The sequence below is a fragment of the Sciurus vulgaris genome (assembly GCF_902686455.1).
Source record: "Sciurus vulgaris genome assembly, chromosome: 8".
NCBI classification, from domain to species: Eukaryota; Metazoa; Chordata; class Mammalia; order Rodentia; family Sciuridae; genus Sciurus; species Sciurus vulgaris.
In genome coordinates this window covers 68081392-68108029 of record NC_136468.1, presented here as the reverse complement: position 1 = coordinate 68108029, position 26638 = coordinate 68081392, and the positions used below count along the sequence as shown (strand labels likewise).

Below are 26638 nucleotides of genomic sequence, written 5' to 3'. Positions count from 1 at the left end.
AAAAAAAAAAAGAACAATAAAAAAAAATCTATTTGAATACGGTAATGCTAGATTTGGCTATGAAATCGCTTCCAGTTCAGCCTACAATCTTAACAACTTACGTGGAAAGGAGAGAGGAAAAAGCAGAAAAGAAACAGCAACAGGTAGAAAGGGTCATAGAGAAGCATAGAACCGGGGACGAGGAATATTCTTCTTAATTTCTGTTAAGAGGCGGATTCCTGGAATCTTGATTTTTTTTCACCTTTTTTGTATGAGTGCCAGGCTACTTTCTTTTCTCCCTGAACCTTCACGCTTTGTTCGTGGGAATGGCAGTTTTGTACTTAGAAAGGAGATAATATCCATAGACTAAAAATATTGTGTCATGTGGCCATTTGCCAGCAACTCAGTAAGGCTTTCTGTAAAACCTGGCATTCTCTCCCCCTTTTTAAAGGCTTGTTTAATCAAAGCTACTCCCTTGATATTCATTCTTGGAAAACAGAAATTAAATAGAATGAAAAGCAAACGCAGCCCCTCTCTGCCCCAGTACTGACTGAGAAAAGTCCTGAGTAATCAGATCAATTCAGTTAACAAATGCTTGTCAGACAAGCTTTCTGGTCTCCCCGCTGGGACTATTCCTTTCCCACCTCCCAGGTTCCTTTATTTGCAGTCCCTCTGCAGCTACTGATTGCTCTCAGACACAAAAGCTTCTGTTTAGAAGACCGGGAGCCCATCCTTTCTGCCCTGTTCTCTCTTCAGTGTGCCTTTGGTGTGGGGAGAGAGGAAGGTGAGAGGGAGTTGGCCCAGTTTCCTGAAATGTCAGCTCCCTGGGGGGGAGGCCACCTCCAGGCTCCCCCACTGCAGTTGAAGTCACAAGCCAGCAATTCAACCTGTGCCAGGTTTACAGCACAGTCAGTTGCTTTGGGGGCCAGTAGTGCAAACAAATAAGAAATGAGCCTCCTGTCTTCCAGAGAACAGAGCCTTCTACTTCCAGGCCGCCTTAAGCCACATTTCCAGTGGGAAGGAAGGATCTGCTCAGCCCATGGCCCCAAACACACCTCAGAGGGTCGACAACACCTGGCTTAATCTTCCAGCTGGCCTGTGGCAAATTACAAAATATGATGCCTCAATCCTGGCACATTTCTCAGTTTAAGCTGAATATTTTTCAAAACCCTCAGTTCCTCTCTTTCTTTTCTCCTATTCTACCCTCATCCCTGCTCAGAGGTGGCACGTGCGGGAGGAGAGAGGGAAGGAAGCCTTGGAGGAAGAAAAAACGACCATTAAAAAACTCCCTGCTGCCAGCCCTTAGCCAGGCTCCTGCCTGTGTTGTGTTGTTCTAAGGGTGAGCTTGGTGGGTTGTAAAGATGTCCTTGTTTTTAAGAGAAACCTTGGCAAAAGGAGAATGCTTTTAATATGTGATCTTTTACTGATAAAGCTGCAGACCCTTACCCCTCACATTGTCATTCCTTTGCCTTAGGAGCTGGTCCTGTGCTACGTGATTCAGGCTTCCCTGGTGTCAAGGACAGTAAGTGCATCCATCTTAGAGTGTCCCTCCCAAAGTAGGCGCAGTTGGCAGTGGCCATGTTTTTGGAATGTGAATTGTCTAATGCCACTGCTTTTTCCTTTTATGAGCATTTAACAAGGACCTGGAGTAGAATGTCTTTTGCCTAAGACTTTTGGTTGTGACTCCAGACTTCGCAGGCAGACGCCTGGGGAGCTGAATGAGTGGGGTGTGTGGGTGTGTGTGGTGGGGGTGCTGTCACTCATGAAAGAAAGGGGTGGGACACCAATGGCAGAACTGCCAGAAGAGGTTAAAAAGGGATGAGTGGGAGTTCAGTCAGGAGACCTCGGTTCTCTCTGCAGTTACCTGGCCCAGGCAAAAGCTCAGGTTCCTCCCTTTTCTGGAAATATGGGGCTGTTTTATGGACTAAAAAATCCTGTCCAGCCAGGACTAGGTTTAGCATATGGCGATCACAGGAAGACCAAAAGGCGTAACTGGCTGTCACTTCTCAGAGACAGGAGCAAGATGGAAGTGGAGAGTCGGAATGCTGCCCTCCCAGTAGCCCAGCTAATAGCAAGGTTATTGCTCTTTTAATTTAATCCTTTGTCCGCCTTGGTGAAGACAAAGCACACTTCATTTTATGCAAAAGTCCTTCTTTAATGGAAGGGCCAAGAAAAAGCCCCTTAATGGAGGGACTGCTGCACTAGATCACTTTGCCTCCAGCTGCGAAACCGATTAACATCTTCAGAGTCTCCAAGGAGGCTCTTCACGCAGGCAGTCACGGGGCCATTTCCAAGGAGGGTGGGGGAGTGTGAGAGTCGGGTGGGAGGGGGCGGGTCTCAAGGCACCTCCTTCAGGAGGTAGAGAAGGAGTTGGGCTGGGTACCCCAGAAGAAATGCCAGGAAATGTGATTATTCACACACGGATCGTCCTTCTCTGTATTTTGAGGCATACCTCTGAGCCCTGTGCTACCTGCAATCTCATAACCACACACAGAGGGGGCAACAAATGACAGGCCTAAGCTTGTGTGTCCTGTACGAGCCACTAGCCTCATGAGCATGTGACCACTGAGCAGTCGAAAGTAGCTACTCTGAATGGAGAGGGGCCGTAAGTGTAGTACACGTCCCAGGTTGTAAGACGGTGTGGAAAAGCATGTAAAATATCTCATTAATCATTTTACATTGAGTTAAATAAGCTATATGATAATTAATGTCACCCATTTTCTTGTACTTTTATTGTAGCTACTAGAATATTTAAAAGTCCACATGCACACTCATTTCTGGCTCACATTCTAGCTCAATGGAACAGTGCTGGTCCCCAGTGAATATTGTATAGGCTTTTCAAATTTCTTTTAAAAGGAGGGAGCGGATACCTGTGGTTTCTGGACACACCCCTGTTTCACATTATCTATGACACAATTTCACTTCATTAAGCTGGATAAGGGTGTTAAGAGTTGTATTTTAAAGAAGTTGGGGTTTCAGGATGAATTCAAGTGCTGTTTTTAAAATGTATCCTTCATTCTCTATATGCTGCCACCAGCAAGGGGACTGGTGGAGCCCACCAGGTAAGATGACAGGCACGAACTAAGCCTTAGATGCTTCCAGCACATGCTTTGGTGTTTTATTAAAGCCTGTTCTTACTTGCTCAGGTCAGTGGTTCTAAACTATTGTGTATGTCAGAATCACCAGGAAGTTTGCATTCTAACTCAGCATTCACCTGCAGAGTCTAGAAATCTGTATTTTTAAAAAGCAGCCTAAGTAGGTTTGCATACCCAACACACTAAGAAATACTCATAAACCAGTGTTCCCAGCTTTTCTGATCAGAGGAGTCTCCAGGGGTATTTGGCAACTATGCAAATCCCAGACTCAACCCAGACCCACAGAATCCAAAACCCCAAGACAGGGACTCAGGAAATCTGGGAGGCAGTGTCTTAAAGTAGAGGTTATCAATCTTTGCAAGGCAGGATTATAGAGTCAAAGTGTAAACTGGTGTCAGAAAAGCACTACATGCTTTATGATAGGGACAATGGTAAAAAGACCTCCCCCAATTGCATACGTTGTTCAAAATAAATCAAAAGAAAACTTGAGACTGATAAAAGCAAATCTGACCACTACTCCTTGACTGGAAGTAACTCAGGACCCTGATTTCAGTGTATTTCTATGTTAAAAGAAAAGCCCGGGGTAGGGGTGGGGAACCTAAAACCATTTTTAGATATATTTTTGGCACAGGTGCATAAGAGCTTGCAATGTCATGAATATTGCTTCACAACTGTATGAATGTTGTTCACCCTTTGACTTTCTGGTCACTCTAAGGAGTGATCACTTTGCTGCCTGACTTCTCTACCTATGGGATAGCATCTTGCTATACGCAATAAATTAATGCAATAAACAAATTTTTTTCTAACCCATTTTTTGTTAGCCATGTTTTATATCTATGGGGCATGAGTTAAGGGGCTCACTGGGCTGATGACCCTACCATGCATTATATCACCTGGGGCTTTATGTTCCTGATGCCTACACTATACCTCAAGTCAATCACATCAGACTTTCCCAGGGTGCATGGGACCCAGACATCTGTGTGTGTTTAAAGTTTCCTGGTAGTGACAATTTATGGCCAACGTTGAGAAGCACAGGTTTGGTCAATAGCAAATTAACCCATCTCCTTTCTACTTCTACTGAGCAAACTATGTCAATTAGTACCCCCAAGTGCCCAGAGTAAAATGTCTGAGAACAAAGACCATAATGTGTTACTTCCTGAAGTGTTACTACTTTTCTCTAGTCTAAGAAGTTTCCTTCCAGATTGTGTTGCTGCTCCTGCAGGCTGGCTGTCAACTTGGTGTGCAGCTGTTAGTTCCAGCACAGGTGTTAAACACTTCATTAGTGCAACTCTGAGGCCCCTCTCCAGACGACCCCCGACCTCGCTGCAGGAGCCACCTTGCCACTACCAGCTCCAGGCCCCACAGCTGCTCTCAGAAACCTTTTGCCAGTCACATTTTTAAAGGAAGCAATACCACTGCAGTTGCCTCCCAACTATGCAACTTCCCCTCATCTGGAAGGGTAACAACCTGCCTGTGGGGTATTCCCACAGGGGCCGGGACCTTATGCTGCCTGCATAATTTGGAGATATATTAAATGGAGATTTAAAAATAAATATTTGTCTTCACTACTGGGATTGCATCCACCTGCCCCCTCCCTGCCATTGGATCTTGTACTAACTTCACAGTAGTTATATTGAATTATAACTATTTGGTATATGCATGTGTCAGGGCTCAGAACACAATACCCCAAAATATGGCATCTTGGCAATTGAGAAACCTATACAAGGAGGAAGGTCACTGTGATCTCTCTGCTTGCCTCTGAAGCAAGGTCATAAAGGAATTCTCTGGCTTACCTGAAGTAGGGATCCAGAGGGATCCTGCATGATCTCAGAGGTCAAGAAGAATCTGAACAAACAGCCCTTACTAACGTCTCCCTAATTTATTATCATTAGGTAGTACCCCCTCACTCTGACTCCTTGCTTCCTTCTTTCTTCTTCCTGCATGGAATTCAGAGATAAAACCTGGAGATGCAGCAGCCATCTTATAATCAGGAGGTGAGAAAAAGAGGACCAAGTTAACAAACATGCTCTGGATGGAAGAGCAGAAAAACCAGGCTCCTGATGGCCGCAATTGCACCAGCCCTGGACTGCCTGCCTGCCTGCTCTAGGCTTCTTATTATGAGAGTGAATGCAAACAACAAAAAAAAGAGCCCCATTTCCCACTATCGTCAAGTTTTCTCTTATTTGCAGACAAATGTATTCTTACCTGGCATAACTAGCATGTCATTGTCATAGTATGTCATTAAAGCATCTAATATTGCTTTTAGCACATGGCAGAGTTCACATTCAGTGTTTGCATATTCATTCACTTATCTATGCAAATGTTGACATGAATGAATCTTGAATAAGTGAATGAATTAATGGAGGAGCTTTTTTTTTTGGACCTAAGGATCATCTTCAAATAAAAACAGATTATCCCCTAACTTTAAGCTATGTCTTATAATCTTTTAACAGCTTTGTTTCAGATCCTGTGAACTGTATTATATTGGTCCTGGAATTTGTTCCCAACAGACATTGTTTGTAGTGCTGGGAATTGAACTCAGGGATGCTTAACCACTGAGTCACATCCCCACACCCCCTTTAAAAAATTTTTTTTATTTAAAGACAGGGTCTCTCTAAGTTGCTTAGGACCTTCCTAAACTGCTGAGGCTGGCTTTGAACTTGTGATACTCCTGCCTCAGCCTCTGGAGCCGCTGGGATTACAGATATGTGCCATTGCACCCAACTGGAGTTTATTCCCAAGGCTCACTTCCTCCTGCTAGAAAAAGTGGTCCAGCTGAAGCTACAAATCATGCAGCAAACAGTGGAAGCAGCTTCCTGGTGTTATCAATTCCCTGAGAGTCATATTTCAAGTATGCTCTTCTCTGCAAGGCCAGGTTGCCAGGAGTATATGGCCTGTGCAAAGATTGGTCAGGTGGAATTAGCTCCTTTTTTTCTCTCTGACTTGAGCTACCTGGCTGCTGTGTATGCACAGGGCATGTTAGTGGGCAGAGTTAAGAACTGAGGCGCTGACCCAGGAACAAGCTAAGAGTCTTCACCTAAGCATAGGGGAGCCCTGCAGGTAGTTCCATAGAGAAACTGATTGAAAAAAGAGAGGAGAGACATCTGCCATCTCAGACTGAACTGTAAGGCAGACCTTCAGGCCCAGTCTCCTATTCCACACCCAAGAATTCCTGGTACTCTTAAGAAAAAAAAATCTGGGCCTGGGGAGATAGCTCAGTCGGTAGAGTGCTTGCCTTGTAAGCACAAGGCCCTGGGTTCGATCCCTAGCACCAAAAAAAAAAAAAAAAAAAAAAAAAAAATTCTTTCTAATTTGGTCCAAGCAGCTTGGCTTCATCTCTTGAAAATGCCTGGCTTTGGGATATATATATTTATGCTTACTTTTAAAATAGTATAGGTAGATTTTTAACAGCTTAGATTTTTAAAATATATAGAGCAGTTTTGACATGTCAGGCACTGCTAAATGGCTTTACATGCATTATCTAACACACCCAATTCTCCTTCTGTGGTAGGTGCTATTATTTTCCTTGTGTTACACATGAAGAAACTGAAGCTCAGAGAGGTTAATCACTTGTCCAAGATCACACAGAGCCCTTTATCCAGGCTGGGGTATTTGTTTCCAGAGCCCCTTACCCATTCCAACCATTCCTGTACTCTGTGATTTGGAAGTGGACAGTATGTTCCCCTGACTGCCTTGCCCTGACCCTCCCTGCCCTGCCAAGGCTCAGGACACCAGGCTCTTGGCCAAAACCCATGGACATAAGGGCCTCTTCGGTTTGACAAGGAGACTTACACTGAGGGGAATGTTTCGCCTTGTATCTTCTGGATCGAAGGCCTCGACCTGATAAATAAATCCAGGTCTTTCTCTTTCTGCTATGTAGAGATCTATACCTGTGCCGGTGTCCAAAGTGAAAGAAGAAACATTTTATTAGATAAAGCAAATGGGGGACTCCAACACCAGGGCAGCCACATTATGTCAAAGGGAACCAGGTATGTTGGCATCATGGGACAGAGGGCAGCAACAGAACACGCCATGGGGAAGACCACCAGCCAGCATGCATGTGCAGATCCATCTCTGGGAACTGACAACATGCTGTGGTGTCACATCTTCATCTCCTCCTGAGAGGTGACTAGGTGCTGTTTGCAGAGCAGTTGGGAAGAACCACAGGTAGGAGCATGTGGCTGCTCCAGGTTCCGTATCCACCATAATGTGCAAATTGTTCCTCAGCTGTACTAAGTGGCCCATGGAGTGCACTTGACATCTCAGCAGAGGTGAGTGTCACAACAAGGGGCCTTCAGTGGGTCTGAGAAGAGGTGGCGGGTACAGAGGCTCAGGGAAGGGACCGAGTAGCTTATTTTGTTTGCCTGCTATTATTAAAAATAATGCTCATTTGGGGTGCACTGCGCTAAGGACCTAACATAGATTTTTATCTTTATAACAGCCCTATGAAGAAGATATTGTAATTATTCTTTCAGTGTGCTTAACACTTTACAAATGAGTCTCAGACAAGCTATGAATTTATCTCGACTAGTCAGTGGTAGCATCAAAATTCAGACCCAGCTCATCATATCTGAGCTTGAGCTTTCCTTCACTTTGGTCACTGTTCTTGCTTTTGTTAAAATAAATAAAATAAAATAAAATAGCACTCCATATGTCCCAAATGCTGATCTAGACATCGGAAAGACAGCTGTTCATAAAGCCCTGCTTTCATAGAGCTTGCATTCCAGTGGGAAGAGGTGAGTAATCAAATCTGTGCCAAAAATAGGTGTATGTTAGAGAGAACCGATATGGAAGAAGGCCAGGAAGGGAGCGCTGGGAGGTGACTTCCAGTTTCAAACAGAGCAGCTCTCACAGGCTCACTGAGGAGGTGACAGGCAAGTCAAGATCCCTGAGGAAATGGGGAAGAGCCCTGGAGATACCGAGAGAGGGGAGGACAAGGAAGAGACAGACAGAGGAAGCAGCACGTGCGAAGATGCTGGCCTGAGGCTGCCTGAGCACTCACAGATCAGTCCAGAGCTGGTGCAGCTGGGCGGAAGGAGTGAGGAGGAGAGGCTGAGGAGGGCGGGGGATGGGCGGGGGCTGGAAGGGGAGCGGATCAGTTGTGTGGGGTGTTAGGGGGCTTTCCAGCTTGGACAGGAGGGCCTTGAGACTGGCTGTTCGTTTGAATGAGATGGGAAGTTCTTACAGGATTGTCAGGCTTGATGTAACTGATATTTTAACAGAATCCCTCTGGCTGCTGTCTGGAGAATCCACTGGGATGAGAGCAGATAGGGGGAAAAGGGCAAAAGCCAGAAGGCCAGCTGGGGGACCATGGCAATCATCCAGGTGAGACACAACTGTGACCTGGATCGTGGTAGTGGGGTGCAGATGCTGGGAAGGGTTGGATTCTGGACGTATGTGGAAGCTGGGAAGATTTCCTGGTGGACTTGATGTTGGACATGAAAGCCGGGGAGGGGTCAAGGATGATGGAAGATGTTGGTCCAAGCAACTGGAAGGATGGAGTGCTATTAACTAAGCTGGGAAAGACACAGGGGAAGCAGACTGGGGTGGGTGGGGTGGAATGGGAGTCAGGAGTTTGGTTTGGGGGCACGCTAAGTTGGGGAAGTCCATTAGATGTCTGAATGATGATGGATAAGACAGGTAGACATTTCAGTGGGAAGTTCAGGAAGAACCTATTAAACAGTAGACTCAGGGGTTGTCAGAATATGAGTGGTGATCAGAGCCAGGAGCTTGGCAGGATGAGGTAGGAGGTTCCCCTCTTCCAGCCCCTTATGTTGTCCCCACTTTGTGGTAGATCCTGGACACTCGGTGTGCACTCTAGGAGTCAGAGTCCTTGGGAAGAAAGGGCAAGTCAGTCACCGACTGCAGCACAGTGACAGATCTGTGATGGGCCTGGCCCAGGGTCCTCCAGAATGACACTCTTGAGGTCCCTGAGCCTCAGTTTCCTCCACAGGACAGGGAAAGGGCCAAGAGAACCATGACTGTGGAGGGCTTGGTACTGCTGCATATTGTGATTGGGCATGCTGAGCTGGAGGACATTTCATTTATTCCCTGCTCGTTAAGCAGCTGCTTCTTCCAAGGAAACAGCTGCTTGTTTATTTATTTTTTCTGTTTTTCTCTGTCCTCCAGGGTCCTCCCTGATGCCTCCGTCTGGGCTGCATTGCACACTCCCATGTATCTTACCTTCTGCCAACCTGCCTTGAAACTGAGGCGGCTCATTCACATCTGTTACCTGAACAGTCAGGATCTGCAAGTCTGTGACACCAACCTCATCCTTAACATAAATCTGCAAGTCATATATGTTTGGTCCTATTTCAAAATCTAGCTGTTCCTTCCCAGTGGTGACAACCTAAAACAAAATGAAAAATTCTTAGTGACCATGTGAAAGAAGGACTGTTTTTTGTACACATACGTTTGCTACATTTGCAAAGGGTTCTTACTAGCAAGAAGCAACCATCATCCTGAAGACCATTTTTCATTCACTGCCAGAGGAACAGGTTGTTTTGCCTTAGTGCTCTCAATGTAAGTCCCATGACACTTCACACAGGAGGCTCCTGTGCATGCTGCTGCTTTTCAGAGGAAAGAAAAAATATCCAGGAGACATCCTGGTGCAATTCACTAGAGACAGAAAGCCTGAGAATTAAACACCTACCGCAATTTGGGAGTAGGCTTCTAGAAAAGTCCTGTAGCTGCTTAATACAGTCGGATTTTCTTGTCTTTAAGAAAGGATGCTGCCCTTCCCTGGGGTTGCTGCTAAGCTGAATCTTGACTCATCCCTCTACTCTAAGGCCACATCCAAGGTCACATCCAAGAATAAATAAGAGGAGAAGGATGCATCTGCACACACAAGTGATACTTACTTCAACAGACTGTTCCCTTTTCTTGTGACTTCCCCCACATTCTTCCATTGTCAGGAAGTTTTATCCTCTGCACCATTAATATTTTGGAGATGGGGGAGGAATATCAAGAGCCAGGGCCAGAGACACATCACCACAATCTAGAGCTGTTGCCAACAGGATCGCTTGGGGTCCGTGTTGGGAGGGTCCAGCTGAGGCTAACTGGAGCCCGTCTGTGACCTCTTACATCTAGAGGCACACCCTGCCACCAGCTTAGTCCCTGGAACTCCTAGAAAGCTCAGAGCCCTTTGGGACATTGCTATGGGTTTGAATGTCCCTCATTTGAAATTTAATCGCTACTATATTGGGAGGTGAGTCCTGTAAGAAATTTCAAGGGCTCCACCTCTTGAACGGATTGATGCCCTTGTTGCCATGGCTTCCTGGGCTTCCTGTTCCCATCCTCTTGCTCTCCTGAGTGCTCTCTGGCCATGCGGGTGCTTTTGCCATGTCACGTCCCAGTAAGAAGGTCCTCACCAGATGCCAGCATCTTAACATTGCCTTGCAAGCCTCCAGAACTGTGAGAAATAAATTTATTTTCTTCATCGATTATCCAGTCTGTGCTATTCTGTTATAGCCACAGAAATCAGATGAAGGCAGATATCAATGACTTAGTTCCTTACATATCCTTGATATGTCCTAACAGAACTTTTGGCTACCAATATAACTGGGGTCAGGTGGTAAGACATTCAGCATCCTGCAGTGAGAGAGCACCTGGCTGCAATTCCATTCCCAGTACCAAACTTCCAGGTGACCTTGGGAGAGTTGCTTTCCCTTTCCCTGATTTTGCTTCCACATGATGATAATTAGGGAAATATCCCTTACCCTAGTTAGACATCTGAAGTATAATACATAGTATTATAATAAAGAGTCAGGCTAGGGTCCTGTAGAGAATTGGGGAAATACTTGTCATGAGCTGTGTGTAGTCAGAGAAGGCTGCATGGAGAAGGTGGTGGATATTGTGTTTGCAAGATCTAGACTTGTTAAGAGTGGCGAAGACAACCACAAATGTGAATGAGTTCATCAGTGGAGGAAGAATACACAGAGAAGAGGTGAGAGAGAAGAGAGGTTGTGTCCATAGTGTGCAGGGTCAATCTGGTAGCCACTTAAATGGAGGTGAGTTGGTCTCTCTGTTCTACATATAGAAGGTCAGGCAGTGTGACACAGGGGTCACAAGCATAGACTCTGGAGCCAGATTCACTGATTTTAAAGTTCAGTCTTCCCATTATTTAACCTTCCCATGCCTCAGTTTCCCTATTTATAAAACGGGGGTTAAAATAACACCTATTATATAGGGCTTTTGTGAGGATGAATGAGCTAATCCATGAGAAGTGCATAGAACATTGTCTGGCACTGAGCGAATATTTTGCAAATCCTGACTTTTAAAATCATTAGGCCATCAAAAATGTCTGTTCCCCAGAGCAGGCCCCTCTGTTGAGATGAACCCAGTTTCTTGATTGATACCCTAGCTTCCTGCATCCCACATTTGGATAGATCTGTTCCCTAAATATTATCTATTTCCACCCCTTCTCTTTGGGAATCAACTCTAACAATTAGAGGAAGCAAATAAACCACTCAAAAAAGGATCCAAAAACATTTTATCTTGGAACCAAAATCATCGTCTTGCTATCAATACAAAGGGAAAATTATTTTTGTTCTTGTTAGTGTCTTGTCAGGCCATTTTGTGGAGCATTTCATTTATCACAACAACTGTGAATGGTAACAACCCCCTCTTCACATATAAAGACACTTAGACAGGGGAAGGAACTCTCCTAAGTTCACATCTGGCAGTGGTAAAGGCTTAATTTGTTGCAGGCAAGCCACTAGAGTTTTGGTGTTAAGCATGTTAAATCTGAAGTCATCCTGAACAAGGCTGAGCAAATTTTTGGTCCAACAAGATTTAGCTCAGTGGTAGAATGCTTGCCTAGCATGCACCACAAAATAAATAAGTAAGTGTTTAAAATTCAGGTCTACAGTGCTCACAAGAGTAGATGGGGAAAGAGATGGGCGGATGAAAGAGTAGCAGGTGCAGGACCTTGGAGAGCTCCTGTCTTCCCTGCTGCAGTGGCTCCTCCCTGGCTTCTCGGAGCTGTCCTTCAGGGAGCTGCTGCAGGATGATAACCCCTTGACCCATGATCAGCCACTTGTGGCTGAAAGACTGATCGCTCTCCTGCTGGGCAATAGTGAGCCAGCACAGTGTGGGGCTAGGAACAAGGATTCTTGGAGTTGGCCATACCTCAGTTTTCCCACCCTTAACTTGCAAATAAAACAGCAAACTACTCCATGGCATTATTATGAAGAGTAAATGAATGAAACCACAAAACATTCCCGGGAATTCCTGACATATGGTAAATGCTCCATCAACATGAGTTGTTAATCAGCATCCTCATTAATCACCTTGCGTTCCCCCCACCCAAGGAGTCTTGCAGCTGTGTCCCAAAGCAGGGAGACCTGACTTCTGGCACAATTCAGAGTTTTCCCTCAGAAGCATGACTGAGTCTCAAAGACCAAACCTCTGACCCAGAGGTCCAACAACCTCCTTGCTAGACTCATCACCCTCCAAAGTGAGGAGAGTACCCAAGGAGGAGCCAGCTTCCGCCACTGAGATGACATTACCATGCTTGGAAGGAGGCAGGAGTGACTTTTGTGAGCAGTTTAAGTGGGAGAGGAGCCACCAATTTTTAAGAACAGCTTCAGGACTTGTGAGTCTGTGTCCAGTCACATTCTAAAGTGGGGGTCCGGGCAGCTTCAGGGCACGGTGCCCAGAGAGCACAGGACTGGGAAAATACACCAAATGCTTGAGCCTAAATTAATCAAGGGACTAAGAAATTGCCATTTCAAGAGGTTGGGGACAAGATGGAATTCTTCGTTGATTGACAGCCCTGCTTAAATCACATGAAATGTGGGAGAGCATGCCCCATGAGGAAGGATTTGGGAGCTCACCAACGTGGCCATTGATATGCACAGCAATATAGGAGAAAGAGCCTGGGGCTGGGAATCAGGGGACCTTAGCTAAGCTCTTATTTCATCTTTTATGGCTATGTGTCTTGGAAAAATCATTTAAACTTGCTGTCTCTTCATTATATCTAAAATAAGAATTAAAAATTTGAAATACTGGTAATATCATTAATTGTAAAAATCAGGAGATCAGGAATGTGAATATTCTTTGGAAGCTTTATGCAAATGTGAAGGAATAGAGTTATCATTAAAGGCAGCAGACCACAGGGCTCAGAATGAGAACTCTCAAGGGGCAACAACCCAAATGTCTGTTAACAGAAGAATGGATAAACAAAACATGGCATATACATGGAAAATGGAATATTATTCAGCCATAAAAGGAGGGAAGCACTGGTACATGCTACAACACAGATGAACCTTGAAACTTTATGCTAAGCAATAGAAGCCACATGCATTCTGTTCATATGGAATGTCCAGAACAAACAAATCTGTAAAGACAGAACGTAGATTAGTGGTTGCCAGCAACTGGGAATAGGAGCATACAGAGCGACTGCTAATGAGGATAGGGTTTTATGTTGGGATAATGACAATTTTCTAAAATTAGAGTGTGGTGATGGTTGGACAACTCTGTAAGTATACTAAAGACCACTGAATTGTACAATTTAAATAAGTGGATAATATGCTGTGTGAATTGTATCTCGACAAAGCTGTTTTAAAAAATAATGTGAGCTCTAAAGCCTGACGGCCTGGTTTTCAATCTCAGCTCAGCTACTTACTAGTTGTGCCACCCAGGGGAAATTATTTAAACTCTCTGTGCTTCGTTTTCCTCATCTGAAAAAAGGGACTAATCCTACAGATACAGTCACTGGATTGTTTTGAGGATCACGAGGCCAAGCATGTATAAAACACTTTCAACAGTGTCCGGCATGTGTGACGTGCTCAGCAAGTGTGAGCGCTTGGCAAGACTGCTAGGAACAGAGGCAGCAGCTGTGAAGACAAGCCAACCTGCAAGGGAGTAGGTAGGCAGGCTGTTAAGTCACAGAACTGACACCTGGGGCCTGGCAATGCAGGCTGGATGCCGAGGTGAAGACTGGCCACGAGTGTGCTTCCTGCATACCAGAGGGACCTGTCCTGGGGTGCTGAGAGTTCTGCAGGTCTGCTCTAGAGCAGATCAACACACTTCTTGAAAGCGCTGCTAGTGACTAATGATAGGCTGCATTTGAGAACATCTCATATGTGTCTCACCAGGCAGGCCGAAGCCCACTGGGTCCCACAAAGACCCCAAGGACCAAGGGCAGGGCTGATGATAGAATCTCAGGAGGTTCCTAGGCCAGTTGAGGAAGGGATAAGTGTGGGGAGTATCAAAGCATAGGTAAGTCCAGACACCTGGATCCTGAAGACATGCTGAGAAGACCTCTGGGTGTAAAAAATGCAACCAGGAGGTTGGTCCTCCCTATGCGGAAGTGACAACTTTGGGAAAGACTCAAATGACAAACTGAAAAACAGAAACAGAGCTGGGGTTACAGTTCAGTGGTAGAGCACTTGCATAGCATGAGCAAGGCCCTGGGTTCAATCTCCAGCACTTAAAAACAAAAAAAGAGTAAGAAAGCAGCAACAGTGGCATAGCTCTTGAATGAGAATCATTATGTCTCAGTTATCCCAGGGGAAAGTCACACATTAAAGGTCGACATCTAGACTTTCATTTTATGAAAGCATATATGTCTTACATATTCAATAAACTTACTCTTAGATTTCCTTCTAAAACTCACAGAATCACAGAAAAGCAGAATCAGTTCATCAGAGCCTGGTTTTTAAGGAGATCAGTACACAAATATCTAACCCAAAGAATTTAGTGTAGCACAGCTAATCTCTGATGTCATGTGGATCATTGGTAGTAAGAAACAAGCCTTCGACAGGCATGGTGGTGCACATCTGTAAGCCCAGTGGCTCGGGAGGCTGAGGCAGGAGGATCTCAAGTTCAAAGCTAACTGCAGCAACCTAGCAAGGACCTGAGCATCTCAGCAAGACCCTGTCTCTAAATAAAATATTAAAAAGGGTCAGGGATGTGGTTCAGTGGTTAAGCCCCTGGGTTTAATCCCCAGTACCAAGGGGTGGCAGGGGGAACAGAAAGAAACAAGCCTTCCTTTCTTAACAAATTGCCCAGTGCTCATGGGGACTGCATTTAATGGAGAAAGAAGGTCCAAAGACTACAGAGCCATCAGACTACAGAGCAGGGGGCTCTGGCTAGGAGACCCCAAACGGGACAACCGGATCTTATAGAGGAAAGTTTATATAAGGGAAAGAGGAGGAAAGGATCGCTGATCTAGACTGCCACCCGCCCCCATCTTCAGGACCACCCCTTTGCAGATGGCTCCCTGAGAGTGGGGCTGGTGAAAGGTAGCTCACCTCAAAGTTGGTGCCTGATAGCCAGTTCACCCTGAAGGCTTCAGTAAGGGGACTGGAGTTGATTATCAGGGGAAATCCTGGGATCACGGGTGACAACGATGCTGATAAATTCACAGAAAACTTGTGCACCAAAGTCTCAGGTGGAGAATTCTCTGCCACATTGCTTGTGGCAGGTAAGTGGATCAGACGTAAGGCCCCTCCTCCTGTGGATTTAAAAAGGATGCAAAACGACATGAGCCCAAAGCTGGGAACAACTTGGTCTGTGACTGACTTTAGTTCATGACAACCACGAAACCTGGTCACTCCCCAAGAACAAATGCTCCTGCCAAGGGCTAGAAATGGAAATGTGAGATCTTCTGGGAACCCAGGAAACAACCCCAGCCAACAACCATGGAATCTGCCATTCAGAAAGCAAAGTTGCTGCTTTTTCTCTTGTCTCCCTACTTTTCTTCTCCTTCCTCCCACCAGTTTTTATGAAGAGGTAGGGAAAGAAAAATGTGATGCTTCAAGAGAGACACTGCCCGCCCCCCGCCCCCCACACTTGAAGGCACTAGTCTGGTAAGGACACCCTCTCTCTTTCAGTTTATAATTGTGTTTTCCTTCTCTGCAGCAGTGTTTAATTAATGAGGCCATCTGAGAATTGAGTGTGTATGACTAACAACTCCAAAATCATAGATGACCTCTCCATATCCACTAGCCATCTCAACAACGATTTTTTGGTTATTGTTGGTGCCATGTTGCTGGACATCATGTAGAGGGTCAATCCACACTTCCTGGGTGATTGATTAATCCCCTTTCACAGAGGAGAAAATGAGACTAAAGTGAGGGCATGTGAATTGCCTCAGGCTGCATGACATGCAAGTAATTTTTCAATTTAAGAGAAATTGTATATCTTTCAGGAAAGGCTTGGGACCATTCTAAGATACCCATGATACTCTGCAAGACTTGACCAGTACAGAGAGAGTCACTGGAGACTACATTCTTTCATGCTTTCATAGTTCCAATCATGGACTGAGTAGTTTCCCCCAAAGATTCATATCCACCTAGAACCTCAGAATGTACCCTATTTGGAATTAGTCTTCACCCATGTAATTAGTACAGTGAAGAGGCAGTCATACTGGATTAGTGTAATCTAAGGACTAATACAAGGACATCGTAGAGACTGGTGTCCTTATAAGAAGGCAGAACACAGAGACACAGAAAGGTCATGAAATAACAGAGGCAGAGACTGGAAAGACACAAACACAAGCCAAGGCATAAAATACAATCACCCGAAACGAGGAGGAGGTGGGCACAGAAAAGATTTTTCCTCAAATCTTCCGGAAGGGATCAACCCTGCTAATAACTTGATTTTGGATTGTTGGTCTCCTGAACTGTGTGAGAGAATAAATTAAGGTTTTCAGCCACCCAGTTTGAGGTGATTTCTCACAGCAGGCCTAGGAAATGAATACAACTACCATTTTTCCAATGTTCCAAATAAGTGTATAATGAAAAACTCTTTACTTCATTTAGTTCTCAAAACTCCCCTCTCAGATAGGTATTAATGTCATCATTTTACAGATGAGGAAGCTGAGCTGAAAGACACATAGTAAATAACAAATAGCAAAGCCAAGAGTTATACTGAGGTGTTACTCTCTCATCTTGGCCACCATCTGCCACTGAGACCCAAACTCCCAGAATGATAGGAGACACAGGGATAAGGAGGGACAGTAGAAAGATCTGTCCTACTGAATGGTGTAAAATTCCTAGAAACAAACAAGTCCTGGGAAAAAGGCTTGGTTGTATAACAGGATGCTTTTATTTCACCAAGGGAGGGATACAGAGGAATAAATGGAAGTGTGAGAAAATTTGAAATATAAGCACATCATTAATACTAACTCTCAGTTTAGAAATTAAAACATATACTTCTTAAGTTATTTTTGCTCACAGAATTCTCAAGTTTTACACACAGGGTCTGTGTAAGGACTCATATATGTAAACAGCTGAGGTTTTGGGTGATGTGACTGAGTAGCTTTTTAAATCTATTTAAATTGACTCAAATATAATAGCATTTTTGTAATAAAAACCAGGAGCTAAAAAGTATGGCTGGAGTATCTAGGGTCCAAATGCTTCCAGAAAGAGTTTTTCTAAATGAGCAGAATAATGAATTACTATGGTTGAACAAAGATTTTAGGCCTAATTCCCTCACATTCTTTTTTCCACAAGCAAAACTCACCAGGGCACACCTCAAGCTGTTCACTACAGTTTCCTCACAACTCAGCAAGACGAAGGCTGCCACAGCAGAATCAGAGGTTGGCACTTTGTCTCATAGGCCTCCATCTTCCTGCCCATACTCCTCCCTTGGCCTTTCCACCAGTGACTTGTGCCCGTCAGTCAAAGAGCAAAGACATAACTTGCAACTTTTTTTTTTTTCTCAAGAGTAGGGTAAGGTCATGCCCAAAGCAAATGAACAGACTGAAGCAAGTAACCAGTATTTACCAAACCTCACCTCACCAGGCACTGTGCCAGGGGCTTACCTGCTTAATGTCTTTCACTCCCAGCATACCTGAGGTCACACATGACGCTCAGTAAGGGACTGGTGGGCTTGGTTTCCTGCCTCTGGATCTTGTAGATAACTGACAGAACATGCCTACTACAGACACCGTTGCTCTATGTCTGCGACACAACCATGTACCTGTGACACATGGTAGTTATTCTGTGACTTAGAACACTGCAGCAACATGGCTCTGGGGCTTGAAAAGAAATTGGACCTTCCAGCAGGATGCTAAATCAGAACAATGAGATATATAAGAGGCTGATTTTAGAATAACCTAAAGAACTGTGCTGGAAAATGAGCTTGACAGGGGCTCAGGTATGACTAGCTTGCTAAGCTCCAGTTCCACAGCCTCACCCCAAATAGGCAGACTCTCATGGCTACCAAACTGAATGCAATTCCTTTGGGAAGCTGGGGAAGCTAGAGAAGCTGTGATTCCCAAATATTTCCTGCTGACAGCTCTGGTTTGCTCTACTGGGAGTGCATCCATTGGTTTTGTTGCATTGATCATGACTTTGGCATTACTGTGTCTGAGAGACTGATTCCATGAAAGAATCAGCATTCCAGCCCAAGGCATCTGACTCAAGGACAGCTCTATACTGCCTCCTTGTATTTACAAGACTTTCCATAGTCTTCTTGAGATGGTCATATTTTGCAGAGAGGAAGACATTTTGGAAGGAGAAGTGGATAGATCCATTGACCTCAAGCAATTGGTATTGGAAACTATTTGCTCTACATGTAGACATAACCAGACTGTCCTTGGATATACCTGTTCTGTGGACATTCTTGCTGGTAATGTACTTGTCTGGTGACCTCTCTTCCCAGAATAAAGTCATGTGTTCCTGGATTGTGCAATTGAATCCAAAAACGTTAAGGCAGATACTCTGAATACTTATAAGAAAGATAGACATGCTGAAATCTAAATACCCAGTTTCTCCAGCTCCTTTGCTATAAAAAAAAGTAGTAGTAATAGCAATAATTTAAAAAGTGACTAGTGCTAAAAATAGAGCAATTAGTAAAATACAATGTTCAAAATGCTCGACCCATTCATTACACAGGTAAGTTTCAGCCATGTCCCCAACACACCCAACTGAGCAGTGGCAGAGGGCAGGTTAGAGGCTGGGGGCCAGCTCTTTGGAAGACACTACACTTTTCTTCCAAGGCTGGTCTTCCAGAGGCTTTCTTTTGTGGTCTGAATGCTGGAGAGCCAGAAAGAGAGTTTAATGGAATTTGACTTACACATGAATCTTAATTAACACTCAAATTAGAATTGCTTGAAGGTTACACTTTGAAAAAGAAAAGACTTGCAGAAGATCTATTATCAGTCCCTGAGCCCACTGCAGCATCTCTCTTGTGGTTGAGGTCTGGATGCACGACATGTTCACTTGTTTCCCTGGAATCACTACCTTTCCAAAAACAAACTACTGAGGCCTCCTCCCAGAAGTCTGTGTTGAGGCAAGGCCTCTTCAGCCTCAGTTACAGGGGAGAATGTGACTGCCCTGGGTCCCCAACCCCAAAAGTGGCGACATGGGTCCAGGATGTGGGGCAATTGCTTATTCTAGGTACATGATTGCTCTAACTAATAGCTCCACTTTCAATATACAGAAAGAGTAGTACGTGTCTGAGACGCCACTCAATAAAAACTCCTCCATTCTCTCTAGTAGCTAATCAAAATGGCAATGAAAAAAATCTTTGTGAAAAGAGCAAGGGATTTGAAATCAGCCCTTGCTGCACATGAACTTGCACAGAACCCAACTGATAATGCTTGCAAATCTACTGATTTATTATAGAAAAAATATACAACATAGCAAGAACATTAAAGTGAGGATACTTGTCACCTCAGAAGGCTGCCTCATAGCAGGAGATCCAGAGAGGCCAGGAGCAAGCTCCTGTTGTCCCTTTTTCTCTAAGGACCATGCAGGATACACTTTGTCAGATCAGGAATCACAGATGTAAGCACAAATGCTCTCTTAGTCTGTTTGTGTTGCAGTCACAGAATAGCATGGACTGGGTAATTTATAAACAATAGAAGTTTATTTGGCTCACAGTTCCGGAGGCTGGAAAGTTCAAATCGAGGGACCCTCCTGCTTTTTTCATAACATGGCAGGAGGCACAATTCTGTGAGAGAAGTCCAGCCCCCTCTCATAGCATCGAACCCACTCCCACCATAATGGTATTTATCTCCCTCAATAATGACCTGATCCCATCTCTTGCTGCTGTAGTAATGGGAACTGCTTTAAGACCTGAATTTTGGGAGACACATTGGAACCACAGCAAATACCTAGGAAACACAGTAATCAAAATGGAGCCTCTCCTGGAATTTTTTCTCTTTTGCTATAGGCATATTTTTGCTACCTAACAAGCCTCAACAGCAGAGCCTTGTGAGGTCCTAGGTGAGACCAGGTGCAAGTCATCAATCTCACTGTTATCAATTAAACAATGTTCACAAGCTGGTACAAACCATGCAGAAACTCCCAGGACCCATGGTTACAAATAAACATTACTAATCAGCAGTGCTTCATGCCTTGACCAGGATCAGCCTGGTGCAGGAACTTTAGCAAAACAGCTCAGGCTCATACTAGACCTGCTAAGACTCACTTACAGTCCAGGTACCATATTTAAAAATCCATATGCTCAGTAAACTGAAGGGTTACAGAATGTTTGTTTCAGTATGTGCAGCTTATTTCTATTGCTCTGATTTCTGAATGGGATGCTCGCCCTCCCTTTTGCAGGAGCTGATCCATGCAGAAAAGGTTGGTAGAAGGAAGGCTTTAAGAGGACACACAAGAAAAAAAGGGAACGCTAGCAATGATTCTTAACATGCCACTATATTATAATTGGCAAAAGAAAGATATGCTTGCTTGGAACCTCTCTCCAGTTCTGGCCTCAGAAAGGTTGGTTTCTTTCAAACCTTTCCAACTCCATAAAGGTGAAAAGCAGATAGATTCCAGGGACTTGGACTCAAGTGTTTGAGCTGGGAGAAAGAAGCAGGTAGCCATGGGCAAGGAGGGCGAGGAGAGTTGTCACTGCTCTTCTGAGATCATCTCTAAACAGGGAAGTGACATGATAGAGTAGAAACCTTCTGCAACATTATTTAGTTGCCATTTAAGGTTAATTGGCCAACAGAAAGACTTTCTGAAAATAGACTGCATCTTCCTGCCTTTTCCAATGATGAGAGCATTAAGAAGCAGTTATACCTATTTTCTCCAGGGGCATAAGAATCGAATCGTGGGCCTTTTCTGACTTCCTGACATTGCCTGGCAGAGCACCAAGCCCAGATGATGGGCTCAGGGACTTCCTGAAGAGACCTGGCATACAGCTATCCCAGTGCTGGTAGATAAAAGTCAGGCAGGTGGCTTGGTACCTTTGTAAGTTCATGTAGATCTCATCACCAAGAATCCCTTCTCTCAGTAAAGACCCTGGCGTGTTCTATTTCTAAGAGCAATACAAACGCTAGTTCCCTGGAGGCTTTCTCAAAATACAGGCAGCTCCTGTGTGCAGGGGGCTCAAATACACCAAGGCTTCTTTGCCAGGTCCTTCCTCTGGGAATTACAAGTGGTCCTTCCGTGTTGAGGGAGCCTGAAGGCTGTTTTGTGTCAACCCTTTCCCCCGAATACAGTTGAGTTTTATCTAGTTTATGTTTTGTTTTGTTTTGTTTGCAGTGTGGAGGAGGGGGGACTTGCTTTGTAAGCCGTTGTAGGAATATGAAATGATCTCTTTCCAAACAGAAACTTTCATGTCCCCCATCAAAATAGGAGACGAAAAGGACAGAAGCTAATTTAAATGCCAATATGAAGCAGACAGTTAAAAAAAATCTAGAACTCTGCATTTGGGGAAGGGGTAATCAGTAAGTGTGGAAAAAATAAATAAACCCACACTAGACTCAGAAGGCATGATGGTTGATGAAACAACAAATATTTATTGGATATCCTGTGTGGCACTCAGGACCCACAAAGTAATAGGAAACAAGGCTGGATTTGTAACTCAGTAGTAAAGCACTTGGCTAGCACCTGTGAGGCACTGGGTTCAGTCCTCAGCACCGCATATACATAAATAAAATGAAAGTCCATTGACAACTTAAGAAAAGGAAGAGAGGAATAATAACTTAAATAAAAAGTAATAGGAAACATAAAACCTGGTATGGCAGGGGCAGCAATGTAGTTGAGGAGTCAGGACAGGCACATACAAGATGGATTGCAGAATGACAGCTCCTGCTAACTTTGCTGAGTGCCATCGAGTGTGGGGGGCACTGTGCCAAGCTGCTGGCACACAGGCAAGAGGAGCTCCAGGCTTGGTGGGAAGAGGGCTCTCCAAGAGCAAGCCAAGGCAGCTCCACAGGCCCGTGGGGCTGAGCTGGGCCTTGAAGGAAGCACAGGGCCCCATGAAAGGGAAGAGAACCCCGTGAGGATATTGGTTTATTTGAGTCTGTACGGAGGTGCCTACTTCAGCATGCTGAAGGCAGGTGCAGATGTGTCTGCCCTCGCCCCCAAACCCCCTGTCACTCTGGTGTTCCAGCACTAGAAATAGCCACAATCAGAATGTGCAACATCAAGAGGGTCATGATCAGGTACTCAGACTCACAAAACTTGAGAAATAAACAGTTTGAGTCCTGGCAGCCCTTCCAAAAACTAGGACTTGACCTGTAGAAGTAAAAGCATGTTAAAGTTCATGGTCTTTGGGGACCCACTATGCGCAGAAAATGTCAACATTTTGAGAAAGGCTCCAGGGAATTAGCTTTTTAAATGTGATATATATATGAAATCTCCAGTATTTTTTGCAAACCTTTGTGATCTGCTCCTTTCACACATCTGATGATAAAGTTCCAAATGACAGTGTTCAGGTAGGAGACACTGGGTCCTTCCTAAGCTCACTCTTTCCCCCAATGACAATAAATGTCACCTCTTAACTCAAAGGATTACGACCCTAAAAGCCCACATTTCTGGGAAAATTGCAAATGTTTACTTCAAGCAAGAGACTGAACTGCTCAAGGACAGCTTCTACCTGCAGGGCCTGAAAGCCCAAGATGAAGGAAGCCTCAACATTAGGAAACCCAGGCATTTATTTATTCTATTAGCAGATCAAAGAGGAAAATCAAATGGTCATTTCCATAGCTCTTAAAAAACCATTTGACTTAAAAATTCATTTTTATTTAGAAAAACTCCAAATAAAATAAGAACAAAAGCTATCTCCTTAGTGAGTCAAACCTTTCTCTCACACTGAGAGCTAGCATCATGCTTAGTGTGGAACAAGACAGAAATGTACACTCTTTTTATTTAACAATGGTCTGGAGGCACAGGCCTGGCAATTAGTTGAGAGGGAGAAATAGAGGGCATAAAAATAGGAGAGGAAGAATATAAATGTTCATCCTTTGCAAACCTGGAAAATGCATGAGCATCAACTGAAAAAAAGCATAAATAGGGAGATAATTCATTAATAGACTTCTACATATCATACAATAATAAGTTAAGAGACAAGGGGAAAAAAGATTCCATTTTCAAATGTAAAAAGAGAAAAAAGAAAGCACTAGAAATAGCCATGATCAGAATGTGCAATATCTATATGAAGGAAACCTTAAAATATTCCTGAGGAAAACAAAGAAAGACTTGAACAAGTATCTAGAACACTGTTCACTGTTCTTCAGTCAGGAAGACTCAGTTGCACAAATAATAATCACTAACATTCACCAAGCATTTACTATGTTCCAGACACTCCTCTAAGTATTTTACTACATAACTTATCCAAGATGTAAATTATTCCTAAAGTAATCTGCAAATTAACATGATTGAATTCCATACATTATGCATAAACTACCTATTCAAAAATAAAAAAATTAATTTAAAAAGCTCAATTTCAATAATCCAAACTGACAACTTAAAAAAGATCATCTAATTTTTTAAGCTCTTGATTAAGGAAGAGGGAGTATAAGAAGCATCAGGTTGAATCTTTGATTCTTCTATAAGAAGGTGTATTCTTTGTTCCATATAAAGACAATAACCTCTCAGTATCTCAGTTTCCCCAGACTTGCCAACCTCAAGTTGTCCCCCAAGGCTCCAGAGAGGGGCCATTATCTCCATAAAGACTGACTTGACATGCACACAAAGCTCTGCTATAAATTCCAACGCACAGCCCTTAACACAAGAGGGAGAGCGAAGTCTATACAGACATAGGCTGGACGGTGGTCCTTTGAGCATCTCTCTTTTGCATCCCCTGCACCCGCCCCCCAGGCCTCCCGAAGTTCCTGCATCTCATTCATCATTGCAGAGAAGCCCACCATGGAACAAGGCCTCCCAGAGGAAACTTCCTCTTTGAAGACATGATCACACTATGGTATTCTGCAAACCAAGCAGGCCCAGCAAGTTTCCAAAGCAAAAACGGAGTTCCCACCTGAGGAGGCACCCAGGAGGACCAGGAGAAGGATGGCTTCCCACATACTGGATGGCTTATGTCTATGTGAGCCTCCAGCACGTATCCAGGACCCGACACCCAAGGTGTATCCCAGACACAGCTTATCTTCCCCTCCTGGCTTTGTTGCCATGCAAGAAATCAAACAGAGACTTTGGTGGTAACTTAGGGAGACTCTAAACAGCACAGGACTGTTTGTTCTTTGATCACCTGCTTCTGTGACGGCATGGTATACATGGGGCCTGGCAAGCAGCCCTAGTCAGCCCAGAGTCCATCTTAAAAGTCCTCATTCACCATGTGGCTCTGCAGAGAGCTGCTACACTCATGAGGGCCTCAGCTGTCCTGTAACCAGGCTTATCATTCCCACAAGCAGGTGTCTTCAGAGGTGGGGATTTTTCCACCATCCTGAATTGATGGGGAGGACTCAGACCTGGGAACTAACTGGAGTTCATTCTGAAGACAGGAGCCGAGAGCTGGCTTCTCTTCAAGGCAGATGCGTGTTGGTAGACACGGCCCTGGACTCCATCCATCTCCCAGCCCCTTCAGACCCTAAGAAGTATGTGGGTGAAGACTGCTAGGGTCGTGAGACTTCGGCCCACTGGGGAGTGAGGGGGCCTGTCCCTCAGGGGTAGTTCTGTCCCTTTACCATATTATTATGCACAAAGCAGCTCTGCTCCAGGGCATAAGGAGTGACAAATGAGTGGACTCCAGTTGGGTTCCAGCCTCTGTTCAGAAAAGGGGCAACAGCAGGCAGAGGAAGGATGGCAGAAGGGCAGCCTGTGCTCTACTGGGGCAGTAAGAGTAGTAGTGGACAGTGGAAGGAACCATCTCTCCTGTTTCTTACATGGGACCACTGCCCCCTCAGAAAGGGGGATCCAGCAGCCCAAGCTGCCATCAGGAATGGAGTAGGGGGCATTGAGCCAGGACCCCTCTGTCCCCAACAGGAGCTCTAAGAACCTCACACCCACCCCACTGGCAAACCAGCCCCAAACACCTGCCAGTGAGTCCATCTGAGCAAGAGGAGCTCCCATAGCAACTGAGAGGGTCAATAACAAGGGCCAGCTGAGTAGAGACCCCTGTCCCCTTCCTCTTCCCCTCTCCACCCTTTCAGGCTTCCACCCAAGGCAGAGAGGGAGCCCCACCACACTTTCAGAGTCTCGGTCCCAGCTGAGCCAGCCTGAGCCCAGGGCAGTGGCAGGAAGTGAGATTTAAGTCCAGTCGGAGAGGGAAGCTTCAAATTGCAGTGGACGGTGAGTACCTGAAGGAGACCAGGAAGCAAGATGTTAGTTACTTATGTATATTTATGGTACCGGGGAGTGACCCCATGGCACTCTACCACTGAGCCACACCCCTAGCCCTTTGGTTTTGTTTTTTTATTGAGATAGTATCTTGCTAGGTTGCTGAGAATCTTGCTAAGTTACTGAGGCTGTCCTCAAACTTGTGATCCTCCTGCCTCAGCCTCCTGAGTAGCTGGGCCATCACAAAGCAAGATGTTAGAGAGGCAAGAAAGGGAGATTTAACAGAGGTCAATTGAAAAAGTGAGTAGAGGAAAAAGAAAGCCATTTCAGTTTACACTCCCTGAGCTGGGGTTGGTGGTAGCCTTTTCTGTGCAGAAACTAAGGCTCAGGGAGACGCCAATCTGCCCCAGGGGCACTGCCAGCCAGTGCTCCCTGAGGAGCCTTGCTGCCCTCCTCCCCTCCCACAATGTCCAGACACTCATCAGGCCCCTTCTAGCATCCTGGTGTCACCACCCTGGCTTAAAGTCCTTGCCTCTGACCTGGACAGTCTCCATAGCCTCCAGGGTCTCCCGCCAGATCTCTCAGGCTAATTTCCAAAAGTACAATTTTGATCATTTGCTTTCCTACTTAAAACAACAGACAACCTTTCCCTTAAGAAAAGTTGTATAAAGCAGGAAGGGTAGTAAGATTTGGAATGTTAAACCACAGGCTTCTGTCTGAAGTAGGTTGATGGCAAAAAACATAGGTTTTGCTGTGGGACCATAGGCAAATTAGCAAATCTTTCTGAATCTCAGCTCTGCCTACTTCTATAAATCAGGAGAAATAAGGCTAGCTCTGTAGTACTATGGCAAGCAGTGGATGAGATAACAAAGTGAAAGAAACTGGCGCACATTTTGTCCTTTAATAATACTATTTTTCCCAACAGGATGTCTGCCGTAACACGCAAGGGCTGAAACATAGTAGGTATTCAATATGCATGGCTCAATCAAAAGAGGAATAGACAACAGTTGCCAAGTTACCAATTCTCACCCCTCAGTTTTTCCTGTCATATTAGTTACTGTAAATAATCCATTTCATTATGCATAATTAAAGCTGAAGTGATGGCTCAGATTAAGTTATGGAAAACGTCAGAAT

General features: G+C 44.7%; 1 protein-coding gene across 3 annotated transcripts in view; it reads right to left on the bottom strand.

Annotated features, from left to right (window-relative positions):
* The window catches only part of LOC306667408 (cadherin-related family member 3-like), a 637878-nt gene extending 613476 nt beyond the window's left edge, over positions 1-24402 (bottom strand). For 2 of the 3 annotated variants that reach the window (XR_013765536.1, XM_079150011.1), the window contains exons 1-4: positions 24249-24402; positions 15332-15534; positions 9258-9423; positions 6867-6964 (exon numbers count right to left, since the gene is read on the bottom strand). Coding sequence is in view for 2 of the 3 variants with exons in the window: in XM_079150011.1 (XP_079006137.1) it covers positions 6867-6964; positions 9258-9423; positions 15332-15534; positions 24249-24399 (618 nt within the window). In the remaining variant the exon portion in view is untranslated. The remainder of the gene's footprint in view (positions 1-6866; positions 6965-9257; positions 9424-15331; positions 15535-24248) is intronic. The other variant, XM_079150012.1, reaches the window with a different exon arrangement.
* Between the last annotated feature and the right edge of the window lie 2236 nt (positions 24403-26638).